This window comes from Somniosus microcephalus, chromosome 17 (assembly GCF_052327205.1).
Source record: "Somniosus microcephalus isolate GS21.2 chromosome 17, FLI_Smic_1.0, whole genome shotgun sequence".
NCBI lineage: Eukaryota > Metazoa > Chordata > Chondrichthyes > Squaliformes > Somniosidae > Somniosus > Somniosus microcephalus.
The window spans coordinates 53,016,642-53,034,891 of record NC_141003.1 but is presented as its reverse complement, the minus strand read 5'-3'; the positions used below and the strand labels follow the sequence as shown (position 1 = coordinate 53,034,891).

The following is an 18,250-nucleotide window of genomic DNA, read 5'->3' as shown; positions in this document are numbered from 1 at the left end:
GATGGGATGTGGGCGTCGCTGGCTAGGCCTGCATTTAGTGCCCATCCCTAATTGCCCTTGAGAAGATGGTGGTGAGCCGCCTTCTTGAACCGCTGCAGTCCATATGGTGTAGGTACACCCACAATGCTGTTAGGAAGGGAGTTCCAGGATTTTGGCCCAGCGACAGTGAAGGAACGGCGATACAGGTCCAAGTCAGGATGGTGTGTGGCTTGGAGGGGAACTTGTAGGTGGTGATGTTCCCATGCGTCTGCTGCCCTTGTCCTTCTAAGTGGTAGAGGTCGCGGGTTTGAAAGGTGCTGTTGAAGGAGCTTTGGCGAGTTGCTGCAGTGCATCTTGTAGATGGTACACACTGCAGCCACAGTGCGCCGGTGGTGGAGGGAGTGAATGTTGAAGGTGGTGGATGGAGTGCCAATCAAGCGGGCTGCTTTGTCCTGGATGGTGTCGAGCTTCTTGAGTGTTGTTAGAGCTGCACTCATCAAGGCAAGTGGAGAGTATTCCATCACACTCCTGACTCGTGCCTTGTAGATGGTGGAAAGGCTTTGGGGAGTCAGGAGGTGAGACACTCGCCGCAGAATTCCCAGCCTCTGGCCTGCTCTTGTAGCCACAGTATTTATATGGCTGGTCCAGTTCAGTTTCTGATCAATGGTAACCCCCAGGATGTTGATAGTGGGGGATTCAGCGATGGTAATGCCATTGAATGTCAAGGGGAGATGGTTAGAGTCTCGCTTGTTGGAGATGGTCATTGCCTGGCACTTGTGTGGTGCGAATGTTACTTGCCACTTGTCAGCCCAAGTCTGAATGTTGTCCAGGTCTTGCTGCATATGGACACGGACTGCGTCAGTATCTGACGAGTCTCGAGTGGTGCTGAACAGTGTGCAATCATCAGTGAACATCCCCACTTCTGACCTTATGATGGAGGGAAGGTCATTGAGGAAACAGCTGAAGGTGGTTGGGCCTAGGACACTGCCCTGAGGAACTCCTGCAGTGATGTCATGTGATTGAGATGAATGACCTCCAACAACCACAGCCAACTTCCTTTGTGCTAGGTATGATTCCAACCAATGGAGAGTTTTCCCCTTGATTCCCATTGACTTCAGTTTTGCTAGGGCTCCTTGATGCCACACTCGATCAAATGCTGCCTTGATGTCAAGGGCAGTCACTCTCACCTCACCTCTTGAGTTCAGCTCTTTTGTCCATGTTTGGACCAAGGCTGTATTGAGGTCAGGAGCTGAGTGGCCCTGGCGGAACCCAAACTGGGCGTCAGTTAGCAGGTTATTGTTGAGTAAGTGCCGCTTGATAGCACTGTCGACGACACCTTCCATCACTTTGCTGATGATTGAGAGTAGACTGATGGGACGGTAATTGGCTGGGTCGGATTTGTCCTGCTTTTTGTAGACAGGACATACTTGGGCAATTTTCCACATTGCCGGGTAGATGCCAGTGTTGTAGCTGTACTGGAACAGCTTGGCTAGGGGTGCAGCTAGTTCTGGAGCACAAGTCTTCAGTACTATTGCCGGAATGTTGTCAGGGCCTATAGCCTTTGCAGTATCCAGTGTCTTCAGCCGTTTCTTGACATCACGTGGAGTGAATTGAATGGGCTGAAGACTGGCATCTGTGATGCTGGGGACCTCAGGAGGAGGCCGAGATGGATCATCCACTCGGCACTTCTGGCTGAAGATAGTTGCAAATGCCTTGTCTTTTGCACTCACGTGCTGGGCTCCACCATCATTGAGGATGGGGATATTTTTGGAGCCTCCTCCTCCTGTTAACTGTTTAATTGTCCACCACCACTCACGACTGGATCTGCGAGATAGTGCCATGGTATTTTTCCTGAGAGGGCCTCGGTTTAACGTCTCATCTGAAAGATGGTGCTTCCAACTGTGTGGCACTCCCTCAGTACTGCACCGGCAGTGCCAGCCTAGATTTTTGTGCTCAAGTCTCTGGAGTGGGACTTGAACCCACAACCTTCTGACTCAGAGGCACGAGTGCTACCAGCTGTGCTTTGTCCTAACAGGTCTATACCTGAGTTGGGAGTGCTGGATGACAATACTTGAGTTGTTGAAAGGAGTTCCATACCCAAACATAAAAGAGTGAATGACTTAAAAAGAAAATCAGACTTATTGGATACCATGTTTATCTACTTTATCCTTGTTTACTTGGTCAATTCCACTAATTTAGTAGAATTTAATGATCTTTATTGGGAGGGAATTTTCCATTTTTCCCCTCCTTTTCCAAGAGGTTATACATCAGAATTAATTTCCACCGGACACTGGATAGGCTTGCCTCCACCTATACTGAGCTATAGCTAGCTATTAGGAGGTGTACAACAGCAACTAGGTGGCTGATCCTCCAATTTTCCTCCTGTAGGGGAAGCCGGCTGGATATTCAGCTAACAATTATTTACATGCTGCCATTTTAAAAACAACTTCAGATCAGAAGTACTTGCTTCAGTCATACAGCCACTCATTTATCCTGCAGCGTATGTATCATTATTGAAAGAAACAGCATCCAAATATATAAACTACCGATATAATCATGAAATTTAGAAGTGTGGTTTTGTTCTCTTTTGAAATTTAAAATTACTTTGTGGGAGACCAAGAATTGCAAATTATGTTGCAACATTTACATATTTACAGTGCTCTATGGAAGCCCCAACTGCCTTCATTAAAAACAAAAGAACTACTGTAATTGCTTTAGAAACACAACATAATCCATTACAGCACTTACTAATCCCACAGCAGGTTATAGCTCATCATTTGTTCATTGTAGATCAACCCAGTTCCTGAAGCCATGGCTAAAGAAGAAAAAATACACTGTTTTGTATAAGCAGCCGAACTTGGTGTCACTTATATCCAAATTAAACTAACTTTAACTTTAAAGCATATCCTACGACAAGGTTGAATTGATAACAGCAGAATTTGACATTTCAATTGCTTCACTAGCAACTCGGAAGATTTATTTTTCAAACTCACCAAGTTTGGAGGAAGGAAAGAACGAAGCACTGCTTCGGTCTGTCTCAAACACACCAGTTTAGGATTGAGACGATGAAGAGTTGCAGTTCTGCAGTTTTTTTTTACTTCTCCCGCCCCCTTCAACTTTGATGGTTCAACTCTAACCTTACTTTGTCAGTCACATTCTTCGATCTTTTATCAAATTTCAAATGAAATACATTGGTTTCCTCTTGTGTGACTAAATAAACATAGATGAAGATGTAAGATGAAGAAAACATAGTGTAGATGAAATAAACATAGTGAAAGTATTAAGGGGTTTAGCATCTTTGAAAGTGGATAAATCCCCAAGCCTGGATGAAATGTATCCCAGACTGTTAAGAGAAGTAAGAGAGGAAATAGCAGAGGCTCTGACCATCATTTTCAAATCCTCTCTGGCTACAGGTGTGGTGCCAGAGGACTGGAGGACTTCTAACGTGGTACCCTTGTTTAAAAAGGGAGAAAGGGATAGACCGAGTAATTGCAGGCCAGTCAGCCTAACCTCGGCGGTGGGAAAATTATTGGAAAAAATTCTGAGGGACAGGATAAATCTTCATTTAGAAAGACACGGATTAATCAGGGACAGTCAGCATGGATTTGTTAAGGGAAGGTCGTGTCTGACTAACTTGAGAGAATTTTTTGAGGAGGTAACAAGGAGGGTCGATGAGGGTAGTGTATTTGATGTAGTCTATATGGATTTTAACAAAGCTTTTGATAAGGTCCGCACGGCAGACTGGTCATGAAAGTAAAAGCCCATGGGATCCAAGGCAAGTTGGATCCAAAATTGGCTCAGATGCAGGAAACAAAGGATAATGGTCGAAGGGTATTTTTGTGACTGGAAGGCTGTTTCCAGTGGGGTTCCGCAGGGCTCAGTACTGGTTCCGCAGGGCTCAGTATTGGGTCCTTTGCTTTTTGCGGTATATATCAATGATTTGGACTTGAATGTAGGAAGTATGAGTAAGAAGTTTGCAGATGATACAAAAATTGGCCGTGTGGTTGATAATGAAGAAGAAAGCTGTAGACTGCAGGAAGATATCAATGGACTGGTCAGGTGGGCAGAACAGCGGCAAATGGAATTCAATCCGGAGAAGTGTGAGGTAATGCATTTGGGGAGGGCTAACAAACCAAGGGAATACACTATAAATGGTAGGACACTGAAAAGTGCAGAAGATCAGAGGGACCTTGGAGTGCATGTCCACAGATCCCTGAAGGTAGCAGGACAGGTAGATACGGTGGTTAAGAAGGCATACAGGATATTTGTCTTTATTAGCCGAGGCATAGAATGTAAGAGCAGGGAGGTTATGCTTGAACTGTATAAAACACTAGTTAGGCCGCAGCTAGAGTACTGCGTGCAGTTCTGGTCACCACGTTACAAGAAGGATGTGATTGCACTAGAGAGTGTGCAGAGGATATTTACGAGGATGTTGCCTGTGCTGGGGAATTTTAGTTATGAGGGAAGATTGGATAGGCTGGGGTTCTTTAGAACAGAGGAGGCTCATGGGAGACCTAATTGAGGTGTATAAAATTATGAGGGGCCAAGACAGAGTGGATAGGAAGGACCTATTTCCCTTAGCAGAAGGGAAAATACCAGGGGGCATTGATTTAAAGTAATTGGTTGGAAGTTTAGAGAGGATTTGAGGAGAATTTTTTCACCCAGAGGGTGGTGGGGGTCTGGAACTCACTGCTTGAAAGGGTGGTAGAGGCAGAAACCCTCATCACATTTAAAAAGGATATGCACTTGAAGTGCTGTAACCTACAAGGCTACGGACCAAGTGCTGGAAAGTGGGATTAGGGTGGATAGCTATTTGTCGGCCGGCACGGACAAGATGGGCCGAATGGCCTCCTTCTGTGCTGTAAATTTCTATGATTCTATGATTAAACGTTTTCAGCTGAACAACTCTGAACTTTTAATAATACCTCCAGACCAACTAACTTGCAGAAAGTACCCTATTAACAAATGGCCCGCAATTCCCCCATACTCGCTTAATCTTGTGCCATCTCTCTGCAACCAACTTCCAGTAACCATTTAACCAACCTAACCAGGCAGTGGTAGCTCGTCCTGCGCTGTCTCTCGATTGGCGCACAATTGAAAACTCGTTCTCTGTATGGCCGACCATGTTATCAATCTGATTCACTACCATACTCCTATGAAATGAGGTTAACCAGAACATAAACATTTTTAATTTAAAAAGACTCAGCAGGTCAGGCAGTATCTGTCGAGAGAATATTTTGGGTATTGAACGCCACTGCAGAACCTCAATACCCGAAATATCGACTTGTGTTCTCATGAAATGCTCCCGGACTTGCTGCGTGTTCCCAGCATTTTCTGTTTTTGCTTCAGATTTTCTGCAACTGCTGTATTTTGGTTTTGTTGTTTTTATCAGCTGGGGCTCCAACTAGTGGCCAGGACAGCACTGCCTATACAGGTATATGCATTGACAATTCCAAACAATCTGATTTTAATGTAACTTAACCCCTAATATTCTCAAAAAGTAGATATTTGCACTGTTAATTCAATATCCTATGATTATCTAAAGCTACTTTAAAGTGAACATTGCAAACAGTAATATTCGACTATTAATGGCCCAAAATTTGCCTCCGACCTGTAAAAAATCTACTCATTTACAGGAAGCTCTTTTTTATCCGGCACCGACGGGACCGGCGTGGTGCCAGTTTATCAAAAAGTCCGGATTATAGAGAGTTATAGTTAAAAGGTACGAGAGCTCCATAGCTTAGCAACAGCTGCAAGAACCCCGGCCACAGAGCAAGCGTCCCTGTTGCTTAGCAACAAGTGCAGAAACCCCCGATTACACAGCCAAGGATCAAGAAACGGCCACTAATATGAAGAAAAACTTAACTGAACCTACTCCTGAATTTTGCCGGTTAACCGAGATTTCCGGTTGTTTGGGTGCCGGTAAATCGAGAGTTTCCTGTACCTGGTGTTCCGGGAGATACAGAGGCTTGCGGTCCTGGGCCTCTCCGGGTTCCTGCGGTAGAGGCCCGCGTATCCCGGCCCAACCAATAAAAGAAGGGAATCCCCATTCATACTTATGGGAGTTCCGTACGTACGGAATCCCCATAAGTATGAGTGGGGATCACTTAAAAAAATACCAGAACTTCAGGTCTCCACGGGTGAGTACGCATGGGGTACTCACCCGTAAGCCCAATGGAAGTGCCGGTTTCGTGCATGCACTGCGCATGCGTGGGAAACCGGCACTTCCGTTCCCCTGAAAGGGGTTCAGAGTTCGAACACGTACGCAGGAGAGGCTGCGCGTGCGCATCGAACTTACGTTTTTTTTTACAGGTTTTCCCCGGAGGGTAAGTCTCCAGAAATAACACACATAAAAAGCAGGCGTAAGGCCTGCTTTTTACAAGGTAAGTGGTGAATTAATTAAAATTAAAACATTTTTTCCACAGGTTTATTATTTTTAAATACTTTAAAGAAAGGTAAGTTTATTTTTAGCCCCGTTAGATAATAAAATTATTTTTTTCAAAAATTTAAATTATTGTTTAAAATAGTTATTTCATGTAATTTAGTTTATTTAAAAAATGATTTAAAAAAAAATTTATTTGAAGATTTAGTGATGTTTTGGGGCCCGTAGTATTTCTAAGTTTTGACAGCTCTTCCTGTCAAACTTATGAATGGGCATTTCCCTGCTCCGATTGGCTCCCCATGGCCCACGTGATCCCAGGGGACGCATCGAACTAACTGCGCCCCTGGGATACGCAAGGACTGCGCGCTGGCAGTTGGAGCAGGCCCAGGATCAGAATTCCACATGGGCCCACAGCTCAACGGCCGGCGCACAAGGTAAGTGCAGGTCGGAGTCTTACACCCGCGGGAAGCCCTCGACCCGAATTTCTGGGCCCACATATTTAAAATTAATTAAAATGCTATTTAATTAAATATTTTAAACAAAAATGTAAGTTTTTGAAAAAAAAATTGTGGCCTAGAAATTCAGTATAGCCACGTTTGGGGCGCTACAGCATGGCGTTCGCTAACTTTTGTGCCCGGCGCAACTTAGCGCCACCTTCGCCAATATTCAGTTGCATCGCCCCAAGAGGTTGCTGCTGCGCTAAAGCAGACGATGCACGACTATCATTAGGCGCTAAGCCGGCGATCCGGGGCGCAAACACCGAAGGCGGGCGCAACGCAGGTGCGGCGAGGTGCTCATTGAGGGCAGACAGTCAGGCGCCGGTCAGCACTTAAAGGGGGAGGGTGGAATTGCTTGGCTGCCACGCCCTGCACACTACAGCCCTAAGGCAAGGCCTGAACACTGCTTCTGGAACAGCTCCACGCCCAGGAGAATGGAGAAGGCCAGGGAGAGAGCGCAGCGTTTCGGTGAGGGTGACCTGAGGCTGCTGGTTGGCGCAGTGGACCGCAGGCGCCATATCCTCTTCCCTGAGGGTGGCAGGAGGCCGCTGCCCGCCGAATATCGGAAAGCATGGAGGGATGTAGCAAACAGGGTCACGTCCAACAGCGTGGTTGGCAGGACACCAACCCAGTGCCGGAAAAAATTCAACTACCTCACTCGGGTTGTCAGGGTGAGTACCCTTTCCAGTATCCTCCTCATCCCTGCATGTGCACCTCACTTTATGGCCAAACAGGTCTGAAAGCCCTAATGGCCAGCCCTCATCCAGCAGCTATGGGACTGTCATGAAAAGCACTTGCGCAATCAGGACTTTAGACACTGTCAGGGCTATTCGACCATGGGAGGCAGTGCGGGCAAGATCAGGGCTTGACACTGTCAGGGCTAATCGAACATGGGAGGCAGTGCGGGCAAGATCAGGGCTTGACACTGTACTTAGGGGCGGTCCTTTCTCTTGCAGGCCAAGCTGGCGCATAACAGAAGACAGCAGCGACAGACCGGGGGAGGCCGTCCTGACCTGAAACAGCTGAGCGACCTCGAGCAGCGAGTGGAGCGGATCATGGCAGGCCGGCTGAGTGGCCCCGTCGCCACTGGAGATGCTGACCCTGTTCTGGGCACCAATGGTAAGGTCATCACCTTTTTGACCTCTCCCTTTCCACTTGCGCCTCACACCAGCATCCTTTGCCACTATCGAACCAATGCAGTGCACAGCAGCACTCATGCTTCCCTCGCTGCCGCCCTGTCCTCACTCTAAAGCAACTCTTGTGCCTCCCTGCTTTCAGATGGTGACTCGCCAGGTGAGGAGGCGGCCCCTCAAGCTGGCACTGTGTCCGAGTCAGACATAGAGGAGGAGGAAGAGGAAGCCAGCCCATCAGGGACACCCTCAGCCGAGGCAACCCATGACCATGATGGTGACACGTCTTCCCTGGAGGGGAGCAGGGGGGAAGGGTCGGAGGGTAGTGAAGCTCCGGGGACCAGCGGGCTGCAGCAATGCGGGAGGGGTGGGGAAGCTCGGCGGCCTTCTCCCCGGAGGGTGAGTGCGGCCTCCAGTCCTGCTACGGTGAGCGCAGAGGAGGTGCGGCTCCTAGCGGAAATGGGCGCCCAGGCTGAGCGCAGGCACACTGAGCTCATGGCTGCAGTGGCAAGGATGCCTGACTCCATAGAGTCACTGGCAAGGAGTGTGCAGGAATTTGGGGCAGCACAGGCCAGGAGTCTGCAACAATTCAGTGCAGCACAGGCCAGGAGTCTGCAACAATTCAGTGCAGCACAGGCCAGGAGTCTGCAGGACATCGCGGCAGCACAGGCTAGGAGTCAGCAGGACTTCACTGCTTCACAGGTGGCTTCTAGCCAAGTGCTCAGTCGTGCCGTGCATTCACTGGCTGCTGTCATGCAGACACAGACCAGGGCCACATGGGCACTAACTGCTGCCACACTCGCTGGATCGGCCAGGCATCGCCGGGGCAGTCGCTGTGTCGCAGCAGCCCAGCAGTCTGTGCCTCAGCAGATTGCTGCGTATGCTGCAGTGCTGGCCCGTGCGCGTGCCAATGTATCAGCCGACCAGAGAGTGCCTGTGATCTGTCAGGTTGGCAGCATTCCTGCAGCCAACACTGTCACTCCTCCATTGCAGCTGCCACCAGCTGTTGGACAGACTGCTGCCGCCCAAGCAGAGTTGGAGCAGTCAGCAGCCGGCCCCTCCAGTCCCAGAGCTGGTCCAGGCCGACCCCCAAGGGCATCTGCCGTCTCATCATCTGACCCTCAGCAGCCTTCCCCCAGCCTTGCTGCAGCCACTGGGGTCCCATTGAGGAGGAGCTGCAGGGCGGGTAGGGGCCAGTCACGGAAGCGAAACGGATCACCCTCGCAGGGGAAAAAGTAGAAGGTGTGGCCAAATGTTTTCTTTTACTTATAAAAGCCGAGACTGGTGTATTTGTTTCATATATAAAGGCTGAGACTGGTGTATTTGTTTCATATTTAAAGGCCGAGACTGGTATATTTGTTTTACTTGTAAAGGCCGAGACTGGTGTATTTGTGTTTTTGGGGGGGGTTGTGTTTTTGGGGGGGGTTTCTCTCCATTAGTTTGTCACGTGGGAAGGGCACAGAGGTATCACAGTAAAAAAATTTCTTAAATCGCACTGTCCATGCTTTCTTTTGGAAGTCCTGGTTGCCCTGCTCGGCTGAGGGCTTGTGGAGCGGCTACATTCATCTTCTGCCATTGGCACAAGCCATTCCCTGAGAGGGGGCTTAGAACCGACTTGCAATAAGCCGCCGACGGGCGGCCCTTGCACTTTCTGCCTCCCTCCTGTGCTGGTCCTCCTCCTCCTCCTCTGGTGGTCCTCCAATGTCTGCTGGCAGTGGCTGAGTCCTGCGGATAGCCAGGTTGTGCAGCATGCAGCACACGACAACGAAATGGGAGACTTGCTCAGGCGAGTACTGTAGGGCTTCCCCGGAACGATCCAGACAGCGGAACCGTTGCTTCGTCACGCCGATTGTTTGCTCAATGATGTTCCTGGTTGCTTGATGGCTGTCATTGTATCCCTCTTCAGCAGGGGTGCTGGGCGCACGGAGCGGGGTCATCAGCCAGGTGCACAAAGGATAGCCTTTGTCCCCGAGAAGCCTGATGTGCCATCAATAACTCAAGGACAAGAAGTTAAAGGATTCAACTGAAGGCTTTTAATCGCTAAGAACATTGCACGTCATTCCACATCGGATTCGTCTGGCAGAATGACTCATACAGCTCTTGAGACCTTTATATGACAAAAGACAGGGGCGGAGCCAATACACACAATAGGGGAAAAGGGGGCGGTACACACAATACAATGCAGGTAAAACACAGGGGCTGATGATGACATATATTTCATCACATTCACCCCTTCTACAGATTTAGTCTGTCCGGGGGTGTGATAGTCCTTCCTGAACGTCGCAACAGTACCTCGGGTTCCGACCGGCAGTCCGTGGTGCCCTCCTGGGCATACCCATGTGCTGGGGGTGTTGCAGGTACTTCTGGGGGTGGTGAGGATACCTCTGGGGATGATGGAGGTTCTTCTAGGGGTGGTGAGGATGGGTCGTCGTTGCTTCCTGCCGAGGCGAGGTCCTTTATGGACACGGTGTCCTCACGCCCGTCGGCGTGCTTGACGTACGCGTACTGTGGGTTTGCGTGGAGTAGGTGTACTGCCTCCATGAGGGGATCCGTTTTGTGGCCCCTCACATGCTTCCGTAATAGGACTGTCCCTGGGGTGGAGAGCCACGAAGGTAGGGACACTCCCGAGGTTGATTTGCGGGGAAAAACAAACATCTTCTCGTGAGGAGTGGCGTTAGTAGCAGTACACAGTAGCGACCTTATCGAGTGGAGTACGTCTGGGAGGACCTCTTGCCAGCGGGAGGTAGGGAGGCCTTTAGACCTTAGTGCTAAGGTGACCGCCTTCCACACCGTCGCGTTCTCCCTCTCCACTTGCCCATTACCCCGGGGGTTATAACTAGTGGTCCGACTCGTGGCTATCCCCTTCGACAGCAGGTATTGGCGCAGTTCGTCGCTCATGAACGACGCCCCCCTGTCAGTGTGGATGTAGTTCGGCATGCCGAACGTGCAAAACAGGCTGCCGAGGCACTTGATGACCGTGGCACTGGTCATGTCTGGGCAGGGGTAGGTGAATGGGAAGCGGGAGTACTCGTCCACAATGTTGAGAAAGTACACATTGCGGTCGGTGGAGGGGAGTGGTCCCTTGAAATCTAAGCTCAGGCGCTCGAATGGCCGTGTAGCTTTGATCAGGTGGGCTCGGTCGGGCCTGTAAAAACGGGGCTTGCATTCCGCACAGGTGCGGCAGTCCCTGGTCATAGACCGGACCTCCTCGATGGAATAGGGCAGGTTACGGGATTTTATAAAGTGAAATAACCGGGTGACCCCCGGGTGGCAGAGGCCATTGTGGAGGCCCTGTAACCTGTCCCCCTGGATGCTGGCACACATCCCTCGTGATAGGGCGTCGGGGGATTCATTGAGGGCCCCCGGCCTATATATTATGTCGTACTCAAACGTGGAGAGTTCGATCCGCCACCTGAGAATTTTGTCGTTCTTGATCTTCCCCCTCTGTTTGTTGTTAAACATGAAGGCTACCGACCGCTGGTCGGTAAGCAGGGTGAAGCGTTTGCCGGCTAGGTAGTGCCTCCAGTGCCGCACTGCCTCCACTATGGCCTGGGCCTCCTTCTCTACCGAGGAGTGTCTGATCTCGGGCCCTTGGAGGGTTCTTGAGAAAAAGGCTACGGGCTGCCCATCCTGGTTGAGGATGGCTGCTAAAGCGAAGTCGGACGCATCGCTTTCGACCTGGAAAGGGATGTTTTCGTCCACTGCCCGCAGCACGGCCTTCTCAATGTCGTGTTTAATGCTGTTGAAGGCGGCGTGGGCCTCGGCCGTGAGCGGGAAGGACGTTGTGGTAAACCACTGTTTGTATTCCTGTTTGTCCTGTTTATATTCCACTGTGTACATGCCTGGACATGCCTCGGCTGACTCCTCCCACAGGTCCTAGTATAAAGGTGACTGCTCCCCAGCCCTTTGTATCCTGGACCGGTCGACCACGCGAGGCAGACCTCCATTCTGTTGTTAATAAAAGCCTTTAGTTACTCTTCTAACTCTCAGTCTTTTATGAGTAATTGATAGCGCATCAATTTTATTAACAACATTTTTATAATGGAGAAGATCCTCACACCAGCATGCCTGGACTTAGATCATCGGGAGGCGGACTCATCCACCAAGTTTACTCACTGGCTTAAGTGTTTCGAAAAATTCCTGACCGCCTCCGAAGCAATCAAATCGGACGAGGACAAACTGGATGTCCTGACCTCCAAAGTGAACCACCGAGTGTACTCGGTCATCCAAGACGCGACCTCGTACGCGGACGCTATCAAGCTCCTCAAGGACCAGTACACGCGCCCAGTGAACGAAGTGTACGCCAGGCACCTCCTGGGGAGTCGTAAACAACAACCTGGGGAATCGACCATGGAATACCTTCAGGCACTGTCTGTGCTTGGCCGGGCCTGTGGTTGTAAGGATGTAAAGGCCGCCGTGTACACAGAGGAACTTATCCGGGACGCTTTTGTAGCGGGCCACAGATCCAATTACACCCGACAGCGACTGTTGGAGCAGAGTAACCTCGACCTCAACAAGGCCTCTGAACTCGCACTATCGTTGGATGCAGCCTACCAGGGCATGGATGCCTACTCCTCTGCACCGTGGACGCCGCGGGGAATGACAGCCTGGGACACGGTAGGACCGCCTCATAGCGCCGTGCCACCCCAGCCACACCCCAACAACGGCCCAACTACCGCAGCAGTGTCCCAAGGCCAGACAGCAGTGCCCCAAGGCCAGAAATGCTACTTCTGTGGCCAGGCAAAACACCCCAGAGCGCGCTGCCCGGCGAAAAACGCGATCTGCTCGGGCTGCGGGAAGAAGGGACACTACGCTAGCGTCTGCAGGGCCAAAGCCACCCCGAACCCCAGCAGCGCCGCATGTGGGCCATGCGGGCCGCCATCTTGGACCTCCCCGGCCATGTGCGAATCACCGGTACAGCAGCCATTTTGGACGCCTCCAGCCACATGGGGATCATGGACGCCGCCATCTTGGACGACAGCCGGGACGCAGCAGGCCCCCGACACCGCCTCATCTGATACCCGCAGCGACACACCGACCCCTACGCTGGCATCCGTTACACTGGACCAAGCGAGACCGCACCAACTGGCCAGTTCCACAATGGACATTAAGGTAAATGGTCACGATACAATCTGCCTTTTTGACTCTGGGAGCACGGAGAGCTTCATCCACCCCGACACGGTGCAGCGTTGCTCTCTCCCAGTCCTGCCTGCGCAACAGCGGATTTCTATGGCCTCCAAGTCCCAGTCGGCGGACATCGGCGGCTACTGCGTGGTGACACTCGTAGTAGACGGGACCGTGTACGATCATTTTAAACTTCTGGTCCTGCCTGACCTCTGCGCTGCCGTCCTGCTGGGGTTAGATTTTCAGTGCCACCTTAAAAGTGTTACGATGGCGTACGGTGGACCCCTACCCCCACTCACAGTCCGCAGCCAGCAGCTTCCAAATTGCCCGCCGCGCACCAGGTGCAACCTCTCCACACTCAGAGTCACCCCCCCACCACTGTTTGCTAACCTCACCCCCGACTGTAAGCCCATCGCCACAAAGAGCAGGCGATACAGTGCCGGGGACAGGGTTTTCATTAAAACCGAAGTGGAGCGGCTCCTGAAAGAAGGGATTATTGAGGGCAGCACCAGCCCCTGGTGAGCCCAGGTTGTGGTCGTTAAGACCGGCGAGAAGCAGCGCCTGGTCATCGACTACAGCCAGACAATAAATCGCTACACCCTGCTGGACGCCTACCCACTCCCCCGTATAGCTGATATGGTCAACCAGATCGCGCAGTACCGCGTCTTCTCGACCATTGACCTGAAATCAGCGTACCACCAGCTCCCCATCCGCCCTGAGGACCGCCAGTACACTGCCTTTGAGGCAAACGGCCGCCTCTATCACTTCCTTAGGGTTCCCTTTGGCGTCACCAACGGGGTCTCCGTCTTCCAAAGGGAGATGGACCGGATGGTAGATCAAAATGCGTTGCAGGCCACTTTCCCATATCTGGACAATGTGACCATCTGCGGCCGTGACTTGCAGGACCATGACGCAAACCTCGAAATATTCCTCCGCACCGCCCAACTCCTAAACCTGACATATAACAAGGAGAAGTGCATATTCCGCACAAACCGCCTCGCCATCCTTGGCTGTGTTGTGGAACACGGAGTCATCGGCCCCGACCCCGACCGGATGCGTCCCCTTATGGAACTTCCACTGCCCCACTGCCTCAAGGCCCTGAAGAGGTGCCTAGGGTTTTTCTCCTATTACGCCCAGTGGGTCCCCTACTATGCGGACAAGGCCCGTCCGCTGATCAAGTCCACCTCTTTTCCCTTGACGGCAGAGGCACGCTTAGCCTTCCACCGTATCAAGGAGGACATTGCCAAAGCCACCATGCACGCAGTGGACGAATCCATCCCCTTCCAGGTGGAAAGCGACGCGTCCGACTTTGCCCTGGCCGCTACCCTCAATCAGGCGGGGAGACCTGTGGCCTTCTTTTCACGAACCCTCCAAGGCCCGGAGACCAGACACTCCGCTGTTGAGAAGGAGGCCCAGGCGATTGTGGAGGCTGTGCGTCATTGGAGGCACTACCTGGCCGGAAAATGATTTACCCTGCTCACTGACCAGCGTTCAGTTGCTTTCGTTGATTTCAGGAGGGGACGGGCCTTGTCGGAATAATTGGGGACCCATTGGGCGTAATAGGAGAAAAACCCTAGGCACCTTTTCAGGGCCTTGGGAGTGTTTGGTAGGGGTAGCTCCCGTAGGGGGCGCAATCGGTCGGGGTCTGGACCGATTTCCCCGTTTTCCACCACGCAGCCCAGGATACAGAGGCGCGTGGTGCTAAAGACACACTTATCCTCGTTGTAGGTGAGATTGAGTCTGAGGGCGGTTTTCAGAAATCTCGCGAGGTTCGAGTCGTGGTCTTGCTGGTCGTGGCCGCAGATGGTGACGTTGTCTAGGTATGGATAGGTGGCTGTTAACTGGTTCTCATCGACCATGCGGTCCATCTCCCGCTGGAAGACCGAGACCCCATTCGTTACCCCAAAGGGGACTCTGAGGAAGTGGTAGAGGCGTCCGTTCGCCTCGAAGGCGGTGTATGGACGGTCCTCCGGCCTAATGGGGAGCTGGTGGTATGCCGATTTTAGGTCGATGGTGGAAAACACCCGGTATTGCGCAATTTGGTTAACCATATCCGCTATGCGGGGCAGAGGGTAGGCGTCTAGCTGGGTGTATAGATTAACCGTCTGGCTGTAATCTATCACCATCCGCTTCTTTTCGCTACCCTTAACTACTACTACCTGGGCGCGCCACGGGCTGGTACTGCATTCGATGATACCCTCCCGCTTGAGTCTTTCTACTTCCGACGCAATGAACCGTCTGTCCTCCCAGCTGTACCGCCTACTCTTGGTCGCTATGGGTCGACAGTTGGGTGCGAGGTTGGCGAACAGAGAGGGCGGCTTGACCTTTAGGGTAGCCAGACCGCACACTGTGAGGGGCGGCTGGGACCCACCGTAGGTAAGCGTGATACTTTGGTGGTGGCACTGGAAGTCCAGACCCAAGATTACGCTCACACAGAGATCTGGCATTATCAACAGTTTAAAATCTCTGTAATCAGTGCCTTTTACCGACAACATAACCGCGCAGAAACCTGTAATTTTTGAGGTATGAGTCTTATCAGCCATGGCGATTTTGCCCTGTGTAGGGACTATCGTTAGTGAAAGTCGTTTTACCAGGCTAGGATGAATAAAGCTTTCGGTGCTCCTGCAGTCAATCAAGCATTTAACCTTGTTCCCGTTTACCTCTATGTCCATCATCGGTCTAGACAACGGATGCGGCCTGGATTGATCCACTGTGATTGAGGCCACCAGTGGGTCCTGGGGGTCCGTGTAGTCGGGACAAGATGGTGGACTCCATGAGGGTGGACAAGATGGCGTCCAAGATGGCCGCCCCCCACGGCGCGCACGCGGCGGTGGCGGAGTTGGAGGCGGGGTTCCCTCTGCAGACTTTATTGAAATGTCCTTTCTTCCCGCATTTAAAACAGGTGGTGCCCTTCGCTGGGCACAAATGCCTGGAGTGTTTGTCCTGGCCGCAGAAGTAGCATTTCGGGCCCCGATGCATCGCGGCAGTAGTGGGGCTCCTGGGTGGAGGCTGGGGCTCCGACGGTGCTGGGCTGGCCTGAGACCTGGGAGGTGGAGATGGCTTCCAAGATGGCGGCCCCCACGGCGCGCACGAGGCGGAGTGGGCCGCGTGGCCTGAGGAACAGGATTCAGAGTTCCTCTGGGCCATATCCAGCGATCGCACTATGCCCATAGCCTGTTTTAAGTCCAGTCCCTCCTTTTCAAACAGTTTCTGCCGAATGTAATTTGAACTGAGGCCCGCAATAAAGGAGTCTCGGATCAACTCCTCCGTGTACACGGTGGCAGACACGGTCTTACAGTTACAGTCTCTGCCCAGTACTTTTAGGCTTAGCATGAAGTCCTCTAGTGACTCACCATGCCGCTGCGTGCGAGTAGTCAGAAGATGCCTGGCGTACACCTCGTTTATTGGCCGCACGTAGTGGGCCTTCAGAATGGTGCAGGCATCCTCGTAGCTGGTGGCATCTCGGATGAGAGGGGAGACCCGATGACTCACCCGGTTTCGCAGGATTCCCAGTTTCACGTCTCCGGTGGCGGTCGCGGCTGCTATGGCGGTGGCTGAGGTTTCGATGAAAAATTTGAAGCATTGGAACCAGTGTCCGAACTGTGTGGCTGCGTCTGTGGCATGGGGGTCCAGATCCAAGCGCTCTGGTTTCAGGAGTCGATCCATCTTGGTGTTTTAGCGATTAAAATTGATGTGCCATCAATAACTCAAGGACAAGAAGTTAAAGGATTCAACTGAAGGCTTTTAATCGCTAAGAACATTGCACGTCATTCCACATCGGATTCGTCTGGCAGAATGACTCATACAGCTCTTGAGACCATTATATGACAAAAGACAGGGGCGGAGCCAATACACACAATAGGGGAAAAGGGGGCGGTACACACAATACAATGCAGGTAAAACACAGGGGCTGATGAAGACATATATTTCATCACAAAGCCATCCTCGTGGGTGAGGCTGGGCCTCGAACATGTCTGCCACAGAAGTCTGGCGCAGTATGAAGGCATCGTGGCTGCTGCCTGGAAAGCGGGCATTGACAGCTAGGATGAGCTGCCTGTGGTCACACACCAACTGCACGTTGAGCGAATGGTAGCCCTTCCGGTTGCGGTAATCCTCGGCATTCTCTAGAGGTGCCCGCAAAGCCACATGCGTGCAGTCAATGGCGCCCTGCACCATGGGGAAGCCCGCTAATGCTGCAAAGCCCATTGCACGCTCTTGCTGCTTGTCAACGGTCATGGGGAAGGAGATGAACTGACGTCTCCTTCTGAAAAGGGCATTGGTCACCTGGCGGATACAGCAATGTACCGCAAACTGGGAGATGTTGGAAATGTCCCCAGTAACGGATTGGAAGGAGCCGGTGGCATAGAAGTTGAGAGCCACCGTCACCTTCACTGCCACCGACAGAGACGTCCTGCTCCTCAGCTGTGGCTGCAGATCTCCGCGAAGCAGGTGGCAGATCTCAGTGACCACCGCCCTTCTGAATCGCAGCCTCCGAACACACTACTCCTCAGACATGTTCAGATATGAGAACTGCTGGCGGTATACCCTGGGTGGGTAAGGCCTCCTTTGCCGACGCCTGTTGCCCCTTCTCCGTCTGGCCATGACTGGCACTCTCTGACGGCGTCTCTGAGCCCTTTGAATGCAATGGAGAAGCCCAACGTTTCCACCCATTGCAGCCCCATTATATGTTTCCAATCAATGCTATGACACTGAAGTTAAAGACAAGTGCAAAGCTGTGGCCTGAAGCCACAAGTACCTGTGCGAGTGTTGAGCCAAACCAGAAAGCTCTCTACCTTTGTCTCTCTCCAAAGATCCGTCTCTCACAAAGAAGGAGTGGTGCAAAATGGCTGCCATTTATACTGCAGGAGGAGTCCCCTTTAATTAGCGCCCCCCGCGCCCCGCAGCGACTGGGAACCGTTCCCCTCTACCAGTTGCTAGGCGCGCCAGGCGCACAATAGGCCGGCGCCACTGAATTTCCGGTTCGGGGCGCACAAAGGGCGTTGCACCATGAAATGATGTCAGGATCTGCACGTGCAGCTGAGCGTGCGCAAAGGTTTTGCGCCGCCGCTAAATCTTAACTGAAGTTCGCGAGAGGCGCAGATCGCGCTGCCCGGGCGCTAGCCGCTTAGCACCCCACT

The 18,250-nt window shown here is 51.9% G+C and overlaps 1 protein-coding gene across 2 annotated transcripts in view; it reads right to left on the bottom strand.

Moving 5' to 3' along the window:
• hdac10 (histone deacetylase 10) overlaps positions 1-18,250 on the bottom strand; it is a 63,808-nt gene that overhangs the window by 38,587 nt on the left and 6,971 nt on the right. For both annotated transcript variants that reach the window (XM_086010343.1, XM_086010344.1), the window contains exon 2: positions 2,728-2,794. In XM_086010343.1, coding sequence (XP_085866469.1) covers positions 2,728-2,792 — 65 coding nt within the window. In that variant the 5' untranslated portion in view covers positions 2,793-2,794. The remainder of the gene's footprint in view (positions 1-2,727; positions 2,795-18,250) is intronic.